Here is a 13,357-nt window from a genome sequence, read left to right as displayed (position 1 = left end):
AATTACAATTTCATACCAACATAAATCTTGAAATGTTATATTTTGAGTTCAAGGAAGCCAAAAGCTAAATTCATAGCTTACAAAAAGATGCAAATTTTTGCTATACTATGAAAAGCCAGGCTCATGACACATAATCTCTAAGCAGCCAAAGAAGAAAAAAACTAAAAGCTAAGATATTATCTGTACATTTCAACTACCTTAGGTAAAGCAATGACATAGGCCTGATGTTCCAATGATGCAAAACTTGCAAAATTGGGCAATTAGAAAAATTAATCCTTTTGGTTACAAATATTCAGTTAGATGAATTTTAAATATGAACAAAAAAAAAATGCACATAAAAGCAAGTTATGAAGATTCAGAGAGCAGAGAGGAAAAGAAATCGACCTCAGCAAGAGTAGTAGTACTGCAGTTTGTAAAAGGTGCCCAATCCTTAGTCTCTTCAATTAGATTCATTTTAAATAGGACCCGCTGCCGCTATTTTTTCGATGTAGGATAATCGGGTCCTTACGTTTCCCCAATAGAAAACTCTAAAATATGATTATATATCAGAATTCAAAAACCAAGTCAGAGGAAACATTACGTTTCCCAAATTCTCAAATCCGTTCAAAGAAACTTACCATGAAATCACAGCATCTTTACAAATCATCTTCATATCTGCACCAAAAATAACGAAAAAGAAGTGTAATAAGCCCAAGAAACAAAGGATCAGTAGAAACAAACCACCAAAATCAAGTATCGGAGAAACAAAAGATTAATTTTTCTAATGGATTCTCTCAAAGATAATATCGTCAAATTTGTAAGATTAAGCAAGCAAGAGAGAGTGTTGGCTTGCGGAGCGGAAGTTGTTAATCGACATATTATTCTGTCCTAAGTTAAGCAACTGAAGGTTTGTTAAGGCACATAACGTAATCGAACCAAGCTTAAATATTTTTAAATAAAACAGAAGATTTTTTTTTTTTTTTTGAAACCAAGATAAAAATCTGAAAAAAAAACTCACAAAATGCATGCAAGGTTCTCCAAGGAAGGAAAGAGTTGCGAACTGCAGAAGACAACAGTTGAGAACAACAAACCACAAATTCGCCATAAACTGAAAACGAACGAAAATTAATCAATCAATTTCATAAAAATAGAGGAAAAATTAACAAACCTGAACAAATAGGATCTGGATAAATGAAATCAATATATACCTTGTATATACACACCTTGAACACAAAGGGCTTGCAAAGCTGCGCATGAAAGCCCCAAAATTGGGACATGAGTGTTTCTTGAAACCAAATAAGCGCGCACATATCAAATAAGTGAACGGAAAGAAAAAACTAAGAGGAGGTTGGAAACGGAACAATAGAAAAAAACAGAGATGGATATGGGAAACGGAACAAAAAGCAGGGTAAATTCACTGTGTATCACATGTTTTAATATTTTTTTGGTCTTCCCACTGGCTATACGTGAGTTTAAAAAATCAAGAAGGTATAAATTTTTATTGTTTGTTATGCCACAAAACCACGTGCTCTGGTTTTAATCATATTTTTTTATTTGCCCACCAGCTAGACATAGGTTTAAAGAATTAAGAAAAGACTAAAGGAAAGACTCTGCAGATGGAGGTACGGGTGAATAGAAAGGGCAAATTCGAAATTTTACTGTACAAAAAAACAAAAAGTAATATCTGAAGACTAACTTGAGTAGTATTTTGATCCGCACACTATCCTAGAACAGTAACCAGAAGTTTAGGTTTTGGTATACATAGAATATAATTTCAGCCCTCGAAAATTCATAAAGTTTGTGATAGCCAAGAAAGTTACGTTACGTCACCGTGCAGTACATGAACAAGTGCATGGGTGATCGGTTATGCACAACAATCGACATTTGCATATTCTAATTCCCTAATATTTTTCGTCTTTTTGTTTGGAATCTTCCTCGTGTCATCGGCCGCTTATCCTGTACCCAGCTATGCCCTCTATTTCAACCCAGCTCTCAGCTAGCTTGTCATTATTTACGATCTCTCTCTCACTCTCACTCAAACTCTGAAACACAGAATCCATGGAAGGTCGGAGATTCCTGCGTTTTTTCTCCCTTTCCCTCTGCATAAGCCTAGTCCTCCTCTTCACTTGGTCCCACCTCCCTTACGCGCCGCCGTACGCCTCCGACCTCCTCGACTGCACAACAAACTCCGCCTGGTGCTCCTCCAAAAACCGCATCCAATCCAAACCCCATATCCCAACGCGCCGCCTCAAAGACCACAGCTCCGACACCCCCCACCACCCTCTCGACCCCCTCACCATCCGAGAACTCAACGCCGTCCGCACCATCCTCAACTCCCACGCGCTCTTCACCTCCACCTCCTCCTACGCGCTCCACTCCGTCGAGCTCCAGGAGCCCGACAAGTCCCTCGTCCTCGGATGGAAGCACGGTGACCCTCTCTTCCCCAGAAAGGCCTCTATCGTCGCACGTGTCGACAGCAAGTCGCTCGTGCTAACCGTCGACCTGACCACGTCCGAGGTGACCGTTCACGAGACCGGCTCCCACTACGGTTACCCGATGATGACGCTGGAGGAGCTGACCGCTGCCACGTTCAGCCCCCTCAAGAACGCTGATTTCAACCGTACGATCGTCGACCGCGGGGTCGATCTGGCGGACCTGAGGTGTCTCCCGCTTTCCACGGGGTGGTACGGCGTGGCCAACGAGAACAGGAGGTTGATTAAGGTGCAGTGCTACTCCACCAAGGATACTGTGAACTTCTACATGCGTCCAATCGAAGGGTTAACTGTTCTCGTTGACCTGGACACCAAACAAGTGCTGGAGATTTCGGATAAGGGCAGGAGCATCCCCATACCAAAGGCCGCCAATACAGATTATAGGTACTCAGCCCAAAGGCCCGATCAAGTGAAAAAGGTGATCAAGCCCATATCTATAGAACAGCCGGATGGGCCGAGTTTTACGGTAGAAAATGATCATTTGGTCAAATGGGCAAATTGGGAATTTCACTTGAAGCCTGACGCCAGGGCGGGCGTCATCGTATCCCGGGCCAAAGTTCGGGACCCGGATACCGGGGAGTTGAGGGATGTGATGTACAAAGGGTTTACGTCAGAGTTGTTTGTGCCTTACATGGACCCCACCGATGCGTGGTACTTTAAGACCTATATGGATGCCGGCGAATACGGGTTCGGGTTACAGGGAATGCCTCTGGAGCCGCTTAATGATTGTCCGCGTAACGCCTACTATATGGATGGTGTGTTTGCGGCAGCTGATGGAAAACCATACGTCCGATCAAACATGGTTTGCATATTCGAGAGCTATACGGGCGATATCGGGTGGCGGCACACAGAGTGTCCAATAACGGGCATGGAGGTGAGGAACTTAATGTTACATGTGTCGTATTTATTAGTTTTATGTTACATTATTAATATTTTGAATAGAAGTAAGACTCATCTATACATGTAATTTCATTTCTATTAAACAAAATATTTAGTATATTAGGATGTTTTTAGCAAGTGCATCGGTTTTATGCAAGTAAATAGCATTGGCGATGATAATATATAATTAGTACAAAAATAATGCGTTGTGACAGGTTAGGGAAGTGAGGCCAAAGGTGACCTTGGTAGTTAGAATGGCAGCATCAGTTGCTAACTATGATTATATCGTCGACTGGGAGTTCCAAACAGACGGACTAATCAGAGTTAAGGTTAGTGGTGATTACTTCTCCTATAATTACAATCATTTTTGCATTTTATGTTTCCTTTTGAGTTTGATTAAAATCCTGATATATATATTCTCTTAGAGTGTAATTAGGATTAATAGTGCATGACATATCACCTGATTGATTGTGCTTGTTTCTACTTTATGAGTCTCGCAAGCATGAATATCTTTGATTGTGGTCGTTTATTTATGAGTCTTACAAGCTTGAATAATTAGAATTGACCGATGGACTAATCCTGTCATTTATTGTATTTTTAAGGAAATTCACCATAATATTTTGTATGTTAAGATTGTTAATGCTACATATAATACGTGTGTGCAACAAACATATAGGTTGGACTTAGTGGCATTTTGATGGTGAAAGGCACCTCCTATGAGAACATGAACCAAGTCTCATCTAGCCCAGAGAATCTCTATGGCACCCTCTTGTCGGAGAACGTTATTGGCGTTATTCACGATCATTACGTCACATTTCATCTTGATATGGACGTGGACGGCTCAGATAACTCCTTTATGAAGGTGAATCTCCAAAGGCAGTCTAACCCCCCAACTGAATCACCAAGGAAAAGCTACTTGAAAGCTACTAAAACCGTTGCCAAAACTGAGAAAGATGCACAGATTAAGCTCAAACTCTACGACCCGTCCGAATTCCACGTGATCAACCCGTCGAAAAAGACACGGATTGGAAACCCTGTAGGGTACAAGTTGGTTCCCGGTGGCACTGCTGCTAGCTTGCTTGATCTTGACGACCCTCCCCAAAAGAGAGGTGCTTTTACAAACAATCAAATTTGGGTTACCCCATACAATAGGAGTGAACAATGGGCGGGTGGGTTGTTTGTAGACCAAAGCACGGGCGAAGATACGCTTGCCGTGTGGTCTAACAGGTACCTACATACTCATTTATTTGCATTGAATTTACTGATCACATGTACACAATACTGATACAATTCGATTCATTTTGATATTGTAGGGACCGACCAATCGAGAACAAGGACATTGTGGTTTGGTACACATTAGGGTTTCATCACATACCCTGTCAAGAAGACTTCCCTATAATGCCAACTGTGTCATCTAGCTTCGATATCAAACCTGTCAATTTCTTTGAGAGTAACCCCATACTTCGGACTCCGCCTAACGTTGCCACAGATCTACCCGTTTGCACGGCTGCTGCTTCAGCTTAATTAAGGTAGAGCGCATTCCACATGAAATCCGTTGCTTTAACCTCAAAGATGTATTTATGATGAGTTGCTTGTAGAAAGTTTCCTCCATATGTGCCCACTTTGGGATTTTCTATGAAATTAGCTTTGATGCTAATTTTGGGGTTTTTTTTTTTTTTTTTTTTTTTTTTTTTTTACCTCTCTTTTCGGTGGCAACTTGCAATTTTCAGTGTTGAAGTTTGTGGCTAATTTTTACTATAAAAGTACTTTCTTATAATGATTTATCTTATTTTAATAATAAACCACAACCCACTCACCTCCCATCTCATTAGCCCTTCATTCATTATGATTTTCAACTGAATTTTTTATTTTTTTTTAACTTTCTTTTCTGTGGCAACTTGCAATTTTCAGTGTTGAAGTTTGTGCATTGGTGTTAATTCTGCCCTTGGTCATGTGTGTTGCACGTGCGTGGCTATCGGGTTTTGTGGAGAAGATGCTGGAAGCATCTTTCATTTAGCTCTCTCCTCTTTTTTTATTCTCTCTGTTTTTCTATCTTTCTTTTTCTATGCATCTCTGTGTGCGTCTTGGTGTTTTCATCGCGATCCGATCCTTTAGAAGGATGGTTAGCCTGTTTTTTCCCGCTGTTTTCTGTGGAGGAATCGCAACGGTTTGGCTGATTTGGTTAGTGTGAGACGTTATTTTGTGTTTGGTTAGTTAACATGGTGGAATAAAAATGGACAGACCGGCTGTTTCGGCAGGTTAACATGGTGGTGATGACCTAGGGTTGTCTAAATGGTACCATCATTTCTATGCATGCCTACCTCCATACTTGATTTTTCTAGTGGTATCATATACCTACTTGGACAAGGTCTCAAGTTCTAAATTTCCAAATATATCTCAAGTTTTATATTTTCTAATAATGCAATCGATTTGTCAGAAATTTAAAGAGACGGATCATTTGATTCACTCCTAACCATACTAATATTCTAATGTTGAATTTTATTACAAAATATTTCGATGTTATTAAAAGTGAAATCATAAACTTATATATCGTATTTTATTTTCTTAATTCCTAAATGTGGAACTTATATTCAACATTGATATGCCTATATATACACAAAATATATTATAAAGTAGTACGTGATCGACTAAGATATACCAACATCACTTTTGCATGAAAATTCTAGAGCTCCAACCTTTTTTATGTGACAAGACTTTTGTAGAATTCATAGACTTTTATTGAAATCCACACACTTTTTCTTGATAGACTCCTATATATTTTTGAGAGTTTAATGCTCGACTTTTTTTAGAGTTCAAGAGAATTTAACAAACTTTGTAATAATTATACCTCTTTTTTGGTTAAGAAACTAATTAGGAGTAAGTAATGTTACACTTATGTAATTTACTTTTTCCTGATATGACCAAAATTGTTAGACATATGAAAGAATCCTTAACCCATAAACATTATATCTTTTTATTCCAAATTCTTGTAAATTGTGTGTTTCTAATGTCGTGCTAGAGTGGTGGAGTGGGGGTGGAGTGGGGATGGGCATATAAGAGGGAAGTAAAGGTGGCGATCATGATAATGGCAGTGTCAACAGTCATAGGCGGGGCCGGCGACGATAAAATGGTCGCAGAAGGTTATGATGATGATGGTTGTGACAATGTGGTGGTAGTAGAGGTAGTGGAGGGAGTGGCGGTAGCAGCAGGTAAGTTAACATGGTATTATTTCAAGTGGCGATCATGTTGGTTGTATCGGTGGAGGCTTAAATAAGGTTCTGGAGGCTTAAATAAGGTTCTAGGAGCTTGTGACACGGTGATGACTGTATGACAAGGTGCTAGTAGAAGAAGTGAGATGATTGTGACGGTAGCGGTATCAATGGTGACGACATGGTGTTGCAGAAGTGGAGATATCTGATTCTTATTGCATCATGACGGATGGTGGAGTAATCATTAGAAGTAATAAAACAAAATCCATCAAAAATTTAGGAGGAGAGGTTGGATTTATTATTACAACAAGTATACCATAAAACACATCAAAGTCTCTGAAAGTCCATGACTTTTTTAAAATGAAAAACTAACGAAAAGTCTAAAAAAAACTTTAGTTTTAATGAAAAATGACAAATAAAGGTGTAGTGAAGAGTACCAGGGAAAGGTAAAAATGTGGTTTTTCGTTAAAAGTGAACAGTACCGGAAGTGTTTCGGTAAAACTCCATTTTTAAAATCCTTTAAAATGAATGAAATATTGAATACATCCAGACTTTTGTAGGTTGGTAAAAAAGTCATAATATAATACTACAAGATTTTTGTAGACTTTTTAAAAGTCATAAAAAAAAACTTTATTCAATACAGGGTGACTTGTATTAGTCTCCAACAAAACCATGATTGAATACACTTGAATTTAAAGTCTAGTTTGGCACATCATATTAAGCATCGGAGAGGATTCACAATATGGTAGCCATTGTTTGGTGCACTCTCATATTAAATAAGCACCCGCTTAATTATACCATCTATCAAATTTAGTACGGTTGACACTTGACAATTAATACAACCCCAAAGCTTGGTATTATTAATCGCTTCTTTTTCTGTCACATTTCAGCCGTCGACGTCAAAGCACGACGATGTGGACGAAGAGGTAGTTGAGATCAAGAAGCCCGATCGATCGTCAACAACAACAAGCTTAGCAACTCAATCATCTTCCGTCACCAACAGCGTTGGATCCAACTCCGACGGTTTCGGTTAACTCGGACAATGCCACAAATTGATTTCTTTTCTTCATCAACTTGGATCTTCAATTTAATCAGTAGTTGTTTTGGTTGGTGAATCGATGTGGGTTTTGAGTGATTGAAGAAATGAGGAAGTGGGTTCGTATGGAAGGGTGTAATTTGAAGCTTGGGTAAGATGGTGAAGAAAGGAAGGCACGTTGGGAAGAGACCTGGGTTTTCACCTTCCCTTTTTTTCTAATTTTTTTTTTTAATTTTGTCTTAATGATATTTAATTACTTTTTTTTTACTTCTGTTTTTCTCCGTTTTTTCATTTTAACAACAATTATTATGTGATTTAAAAAAAATAATAATTATAGTCCAACGTATTATGCGATGGACAAATTAATCTGACATAACATCAAACGCCCGACTAATTTAGTCAATACTAGACTATTTGTTCTATCCGACTGAAATAGTCTGTACAATCCGAGTTGCCAAACGAGGCCTAAGAGTCATATACAATACACTCCCTTAAACTTAAGGCTTCCATTTCTTTTTTCTGGTTATTGATAACATCAAAGATACTAATTTCAGCGGTATCATTTGAGTAGAAATAAATTAAGCATGTTTTGCCACTTAGTACAACGGTTAGTGGTATTCTTCTTCACTTGTTAGTGAAAGGCCTTATATTCGATTCTCGTCAAAGATAAATTTGAATCACATTATTGCTAGTCTATTGTGAAGATAATATTGTTTGTTCAAAATAAAATAATAAAATAATGCCGCCCATCGACTAACAATATTTTTACCCTAATCATGCTACATCTATTTTTATATAAACCAACAAATAGATTCATTCAACAACATTCAAGTTACCTCCAAATCCTAATGTTAAACCTTTTTACTAAAACAATTTCTTCAAAATCTTCTTAATAGAGGCATCGACTAATTCTATTTAAGAAGATTCTTGATATTCATTTCATGTGTAACTTAGCTTTCCCGAGTTTTATTGGGGATTAGTCCTACCCTTCAGACTTGAGCAATTTGAAATATCATTTTTCATCATTTTAACAAAGAAGATAAATAAAACAAATCAAATCTGGAAATGCTTGAGAAAGAAAATTGCAGAAAGAGGAACATAAGCTTGAGGTTTTCAAAACAAATGCTCTTATACCTAGAAATATCTAGGAACAAAAGTTTGGTATAAATTCATAATTGATATACCGATGTCTCACAAGAGAACATTATCGTAAACGTGCAGCTTTCGAGAAATATTTTTGTGCTTAAGTTGGTATTAATTATTACAAGTGAAGTATTTTAAGGAATTTGATAGCAGCATTGTTCTACTCATAGAGTGCTGGATCTGATAACCTTGGAGTTGGGATGGCAACCAAAGGAAGCTTCTTCTTCAACACAACCCAAACTTCTCAGAAAGATCCAACTTCTCTCCCTCTGGCAATTTCCAATCGAAAGAATGCAGAAGTGTATCAAGTGAATGCATCACCATGCTCTCAGCCATTGCAATCCCAACACATATTCTTCTGCCCGAACCAAATGGAAATTTGTTGAAGTCCTTCCCACTGTAGTCCCATTTGGTGTCGAAGAACCTCTCCGGATTGAACTCCAACAGGTTTTCCCAAATCGAAGGGTCTCTAGTATGGCCCAAACATTGATGAAAATCTGAGACCCTTTCAGAATAGTGTAGCCTCCCACAATGCATGTTTCACTTGGGCAATGAGAGACTAACAGAGGCAAGGCTGGGTGCAAGCGCAAAGTTTCTTTCATCATAGCTTGTAAGAGCATCTCCAGTGAGGGGCTCTATATGGAGCTAGAAAAGTGGTGGATATAGCCCATTTTAGAGCTTCGAGGAATCTTTGGGGCTTTATAAAAGAATATCTCTCAATGAGGGGCTATATCTTTCGGGCTTTGGGGCTATATATATTTATTTATATAGTAATTTGATTTAGCGATGTTTTTTTTTTTGTTAGCTTTTCTTAAGTTGATTTTTGGACGTGCTATCTTAAATATATATTTTTTTTTATATGAACCCTTCAACCTAAAAAGTTTAAATGGTGACAAAGTTTGATTTCATCACTTATGAATCGTTCGTTGGATTAGATTCCTTTATCTTAATCTCATTCATTGAAAGAAACAAACTCCCACTTTGCCCTCTAAAATAATTTGATTTTCACGTATAACACAATAATTTACCTAACACACATACAATTTTGAAAAAAATTATTTGAAAATTTCACCGATCAATGCCCATGAATGTTATATCAATTTGAAATTTTAATTCTTATGAAATTTAAAACAATCATTAATTAGCCAAATTGCAAGAAAAATAAGTAAGAAAAAAGAATTAAAAAATAATAAAAGGAGAGTATAAGTGTATTTGCAAGTGGAGGGAGAGTGATAGAATTTTGCTCATATGGGTTTCTACTTTTTTTGTGAGACCCACTGTTTTTTGGGGTTAGATGTAACCTGATTTTATGCTACCCAAAAAAGAAAGTTGCTAACCCCAGTGGTGGATCTAGCCCTATTTTCTGGCTCATTGGAGATGACATTTCTCGCTAAGACTAAAAATATGGTAGGCTCATGGAGGATAAAGCCCCCATTGGGGATGTTCTAAGTAGGGAGAGTGGAGTGGTCTAGAAAGTACAACACTGTGGAGGTTTTACGTTTTGTTTGGACTCCGAGTTTTCTTCTATGGAGTTTGTGAGGCCTAGATATTATCCGCCATTCCACCTTCAACTTTATCTTCTGTATTTTCCATTTTTCTTTCACTTTGAAAAAGGGCTCATTGGTGATTTCGCCACGTCAGTCCATTCTTCAAGAGGCGGAAAAGACTCACAGAGATATTTCAACCTTCTTTAACAGTCATCGTGCAATTCATCAGTACCAGATCAAAATTCCAATCCCAATATAAGACCAGAGTTTACCAAGTAAAACCTTTGCAGGGACCACTAATTTATATAGCATGACCAAAATCCAAAAATAGTCGCCAATCGGCCTTGTCTTGTATACGTAATTGCAATTTTGTTCTTTTGATATAAGTAACATTAGGGAAGAGGAGAATCAAACATGAATGCAGAAGTGAATATTTTTAACAAATTGAGCTAGTAAACGTTTGTCTGATTGTATTAGCAATTAAATACCAATTTAAGTTCAAGAGCTGAGAAGTAAAAACTCTAGGGTCTAATTAGTTTTTGGAAACTCTCCCCCACCTTTTGTCAACTCAACTCTTTCAACCAAGACAATCTGAAACATAGCTTTTTAGTGAAGTGATATAACGATTCCAAAATGGTCAATGTATAATTTAACTTCTGCAGTTAAACATTCAAAAATTCAGAAGAAAACAAATCACAAGAGACTAGGATAGTCTCGAGGGTCAAACGTTTGGTGCTTAGGATCGGATTGGATTGGATTAGAAAGGTAAACCCCACGAGGAGCGGAGCTTCGGTGAGCTGTTACAATTTCCCTTGAGCCAAACATCCCGTCAACCAAACATGTAGTGGTCTATAAACTAGTTGCAATCCGAAGGATGAGAGCACTCAAGCCTCCAAAGCCGCCTGCTTCAAACAATCAACGTTACACAATCCAACTGACCTCACCATGTCTCCCAATCTACCACCATGGATTTCAATAGTCAGCATTAACAAAAACTGTAGACGAAATGGAAAAGAAAACATAGATTCATCGATAATCAACTTACCGGTCGAAGCTATTTCTAGCCCTCTCCGACTGATCTGTGCTGCTCCTCAACTTTCCAGACCGATCGGTGCTCTTTCTTGACTTCTCTCTCTTTTCAGTGCTTGTACTTGATCTTTCTCTACTGTCTGTGCTTAGCCTAGACTTGTCTCGCTTCCCGGTGCTGGACCTAGACTTGTCCCTTAAGTCAGTGCTTGATCTTGCCTTGTCCCCGATGTCTTCAATCTTCAGAGGAGACTCTGATTGATCTGCGCTTTGTTCGGTTGAATTTCGAAGACGGGGTAATTTCTCTATGGCAGATATGAACTTCCTGAGATGCCTCAAGTATTCCGGATAGAGTTCCAAGTTACAATGGTTGCCTCCTTTGAGCCACAAAGGTTCATACTTCTCTTTGCAAAGCTCCCACAGCTGTTTTCCATGGGAGAAATCCACAACTTCATCTTCAGTTCCCTACAACATTTTAACAAAAAAGAGTTTGGGATTCAATTCCAAGAAATGTGGTAGGTTCGAGAACTCCAAGGCTATAGTTGGAACATAAATTCTCTTGTGCAGGATGTCCGTTCTTTATTAAAAGATTAACGCCTATTCTATAAAGAACTAGTGGATGAAGACATGCATGAATTACCAAAACTGCAACTATTCAAGTGCTAAAAGATGTGGTAGGATTAGAGCAAAAATTTCCATTAGTTCTTTATTGAAAAGACGTTTGTTCCATAGTCGGAATCCATGCATATTGTAACTTCGTAAGTAATTAAATCACCACATAGAAATAAAGATGAAGACTTACATGTATCACCAAAACTGGGCAACTGACAAGTGGGATCTTATCGATATTCTACACCAGAAGCAAAGCACATTCAATAACAGAATTCGATAATCCAGTCCACGAAAAGTCTGGTCTTGTTCAATAAAAGTGGAAAAGTACGAGGTTTAAACCTTGTAAATGTCAAACCAGAATGTTTTCTTGACATGGTACATTACTCGGAGGCCGGACAATATTGGACTGTGAAGAACAACAGCCCTCAAGTTAGGCAAACGAACGGCCAAATCCAAAGCAGGTCCGCTTCCAACTGACTGTCCGTACAGAATGACATCTTCCTCCTTTACACCGAACTTCTCTTCAAGGCATTTGTATGCTGCCTCTATGTCTGCATATGTGTCCTGCTCACTTGGCTAGTTGATAGTAAAGGGCACATTATCATCAATATGGTACAAAATTGGAGAAATAACCTCTCGTGTCCCGGAATATGTCTCATCTTCTTTTTCGCTTTCTCACTTGTCCTAGCTAACTGACGAGCGAAAAAAAGAGGGGATTTACCCCCGGGATATGGAAGTAATCTATCCATAAACTTGGGACCATCAAATTGCTAATGGTACTGTTGTTTTTCCCAATCCAGAACAAAGAAGTAAACAAACAGTTCTTTACGAAATAATCGGGATTCAGAACATGCCAAATTAGGTCATGTCAAATAGTGACACGTGTTCAGTTAAACACTGGATTTGACACAATTGATTTAGTTACAGAAATTTATATAGGAACTAGTTAACTGTAGGCAGATTATACCTTTCCAGAAGATTGTCCATAGCCAGAATAATCGTACCTGCAAATATAGCACAAGAAAAAAAAAATCAAAACTAATCTGGATAAGCAACAAAGAAACAACGAGATGATTTTCATTTGATTTATTTAATTTAAATGTCAAAAATGAATAATTCTGCACATAAATCACTTTCGGAAAATATTAGAAGAAAAAACATATGAAAACTGATATAATATATATAGACTGACCCCATGAGATTGACACCCAGATGAAGGCTAAGCTCAGTGAAAATGTGGTACATCTGACCAAGATCAGCAGCGTTTCCATGGGAGTACAGAAGAGTGAGTGAAGCACATGGATTTTTGACATACATGGCCACAATCTCATTCCCTTTTTTTGTGCTCAGCCTCACCACATCAACGTCGTCTCGGGGAAGAACATTGGAGATCCTCATTTTCCCGGTTGGTTCGTCGACGTACGTGTCATATGACGGAGGGTCCGGTGGGAAAAATGCAAACTTTGCAGCCATAGACGATGTTGCAGACCCCAT

At 38.2% G+C, this 13,357-nt stretch overlaps 2 protein-coding genes across 4 annotated transcripts; one reads left to right on the top strand and one right to left on the bottom strand.

Moving 5' to 3' along the window:
- The first annotated feature begins 1,771 nt into the window (after nt 1-1,771).
- Nucleotides 1,772-5,189, top strand: LOC137737189 (amine oxidase [copper-containing] gamma 2-like). Its single transcript, XM_068476593.1, has 4 exons — nt 1,772-3,345; nt 3,566-3,679; nt 4,027-4,577; nt 4,664-5,189. Exons 1-4 carry the CDS (start codon nt 2,038-2,040, stop codon nt 4,872-4,874), a joined length of 2,184 nt encoding a protein of 727 aa, XP_068332694.1. The 5' UTR covers nt 1,772-2,037; the 3' UTR covers nt 4,875-5,189.
- Nucleotides 5,190-10,866: 5,677 nt separating this feature from the next.
- Nucleotides 10,867-13,357, bottom strand: LOC137738404 (uncharacterized). Of its 3 annotated transcripts, XM_068478042.1 has the most exons (7): nt 13,056-13,357; nt 12,831-12,867; nt 12,203-12,439; nt 12,054-12,101; nt 11,542-11,716; nt 11,271-11,457; nt 10,867-11,182 (listed from the first exon to the last, which is right to left on the bottom strand). In XM_068478042.1, exons 1-7 carry the CDS (start codon nt 13,355-13,357, stop codon nt 11,110-11,112), a joined length of 1,059 nt encoding a protein of 352 aa, XP_068334143.1. In that variant the 3' UTR covers nt 10,867-11,109. The 3 variants fall into 3 exon arrangements, with proteins under 3 accessions (XP_068334143.1, XP_068334142.1, XP_068334144.1); XM_068478041.1 differs by having other exon boundaries at nt 11,271-11,716; XM_068478043.1 differs by lacking the exons at nt 10,867-11,182; nt 11,271-11,457 and having other exon boundaries at nt 11,521-11,706.

Source organism: Pyrus communis, chromosome 6 (assembly GCF_963583255.1).
Source record: "Pyrus communis chromosome 6, drPyrComm1.1, whole genome shotgun sequence".
In the NCBI taxonomy this organism is placed as follows: Eukaryota; Viridiplantae; Streptophyta; class Magnoliopsida; order Rosales; family Rosaceae; genus Pyrus; species Pyrus communis.
Note: the sequence above shows the minus strand (reverse complement) of the source record. Positions and strands in the feature narration are given on the sequence as shown.

Excerpts from the sequence above, each read along its gene's own strand:
- LOC137737189 (XM_068476593.1), top strand. The coding sequence starts at position 2,038 with ATGGAAGGTCGGAGATTCCTGCGTTTTTTCTCCCTTTCCCTCTGCATA. Across the intron at positions 3,346-3,565 it reads GTCCAATAACGGGCATGGAG|GTTAGGGAAGTGAGGCCAAA; the intron begins GTGAGGAACTTA and ends GCGTTGTGACAG. Across the intron at positions 3,680-4,026 it reads ACGGACTAATCAGAGTTAAG|GTTGGACTTAGTGGCATTTT; the intron begins GTTAGTGGTGAT and ends ACAAACATATAG.
- LOC137738404 (XM_068478041.1), bottom strand. The coding sequence starts at position 13,357 with ATGGGGTCTGCAACATCGTCTATGGCTGCAAAGTTTGCATTTTTCCCA. Across the intron at positions 12,102-12,202 it reads TCTGGTTTGACATTTACAAG|AATATCGATAAGATCCCACT; the intron begins GTTTAAACCTCG and ends CTTCTGGTGTAG. Across the intron at positions 11,717-12,053 it reads GCCCAGTTTTGGTGATACAT|GGAACTGAAGATGAAGTTGT; the intron begins GTAAGTCTTCAT and ends AAAATGTTGTAG.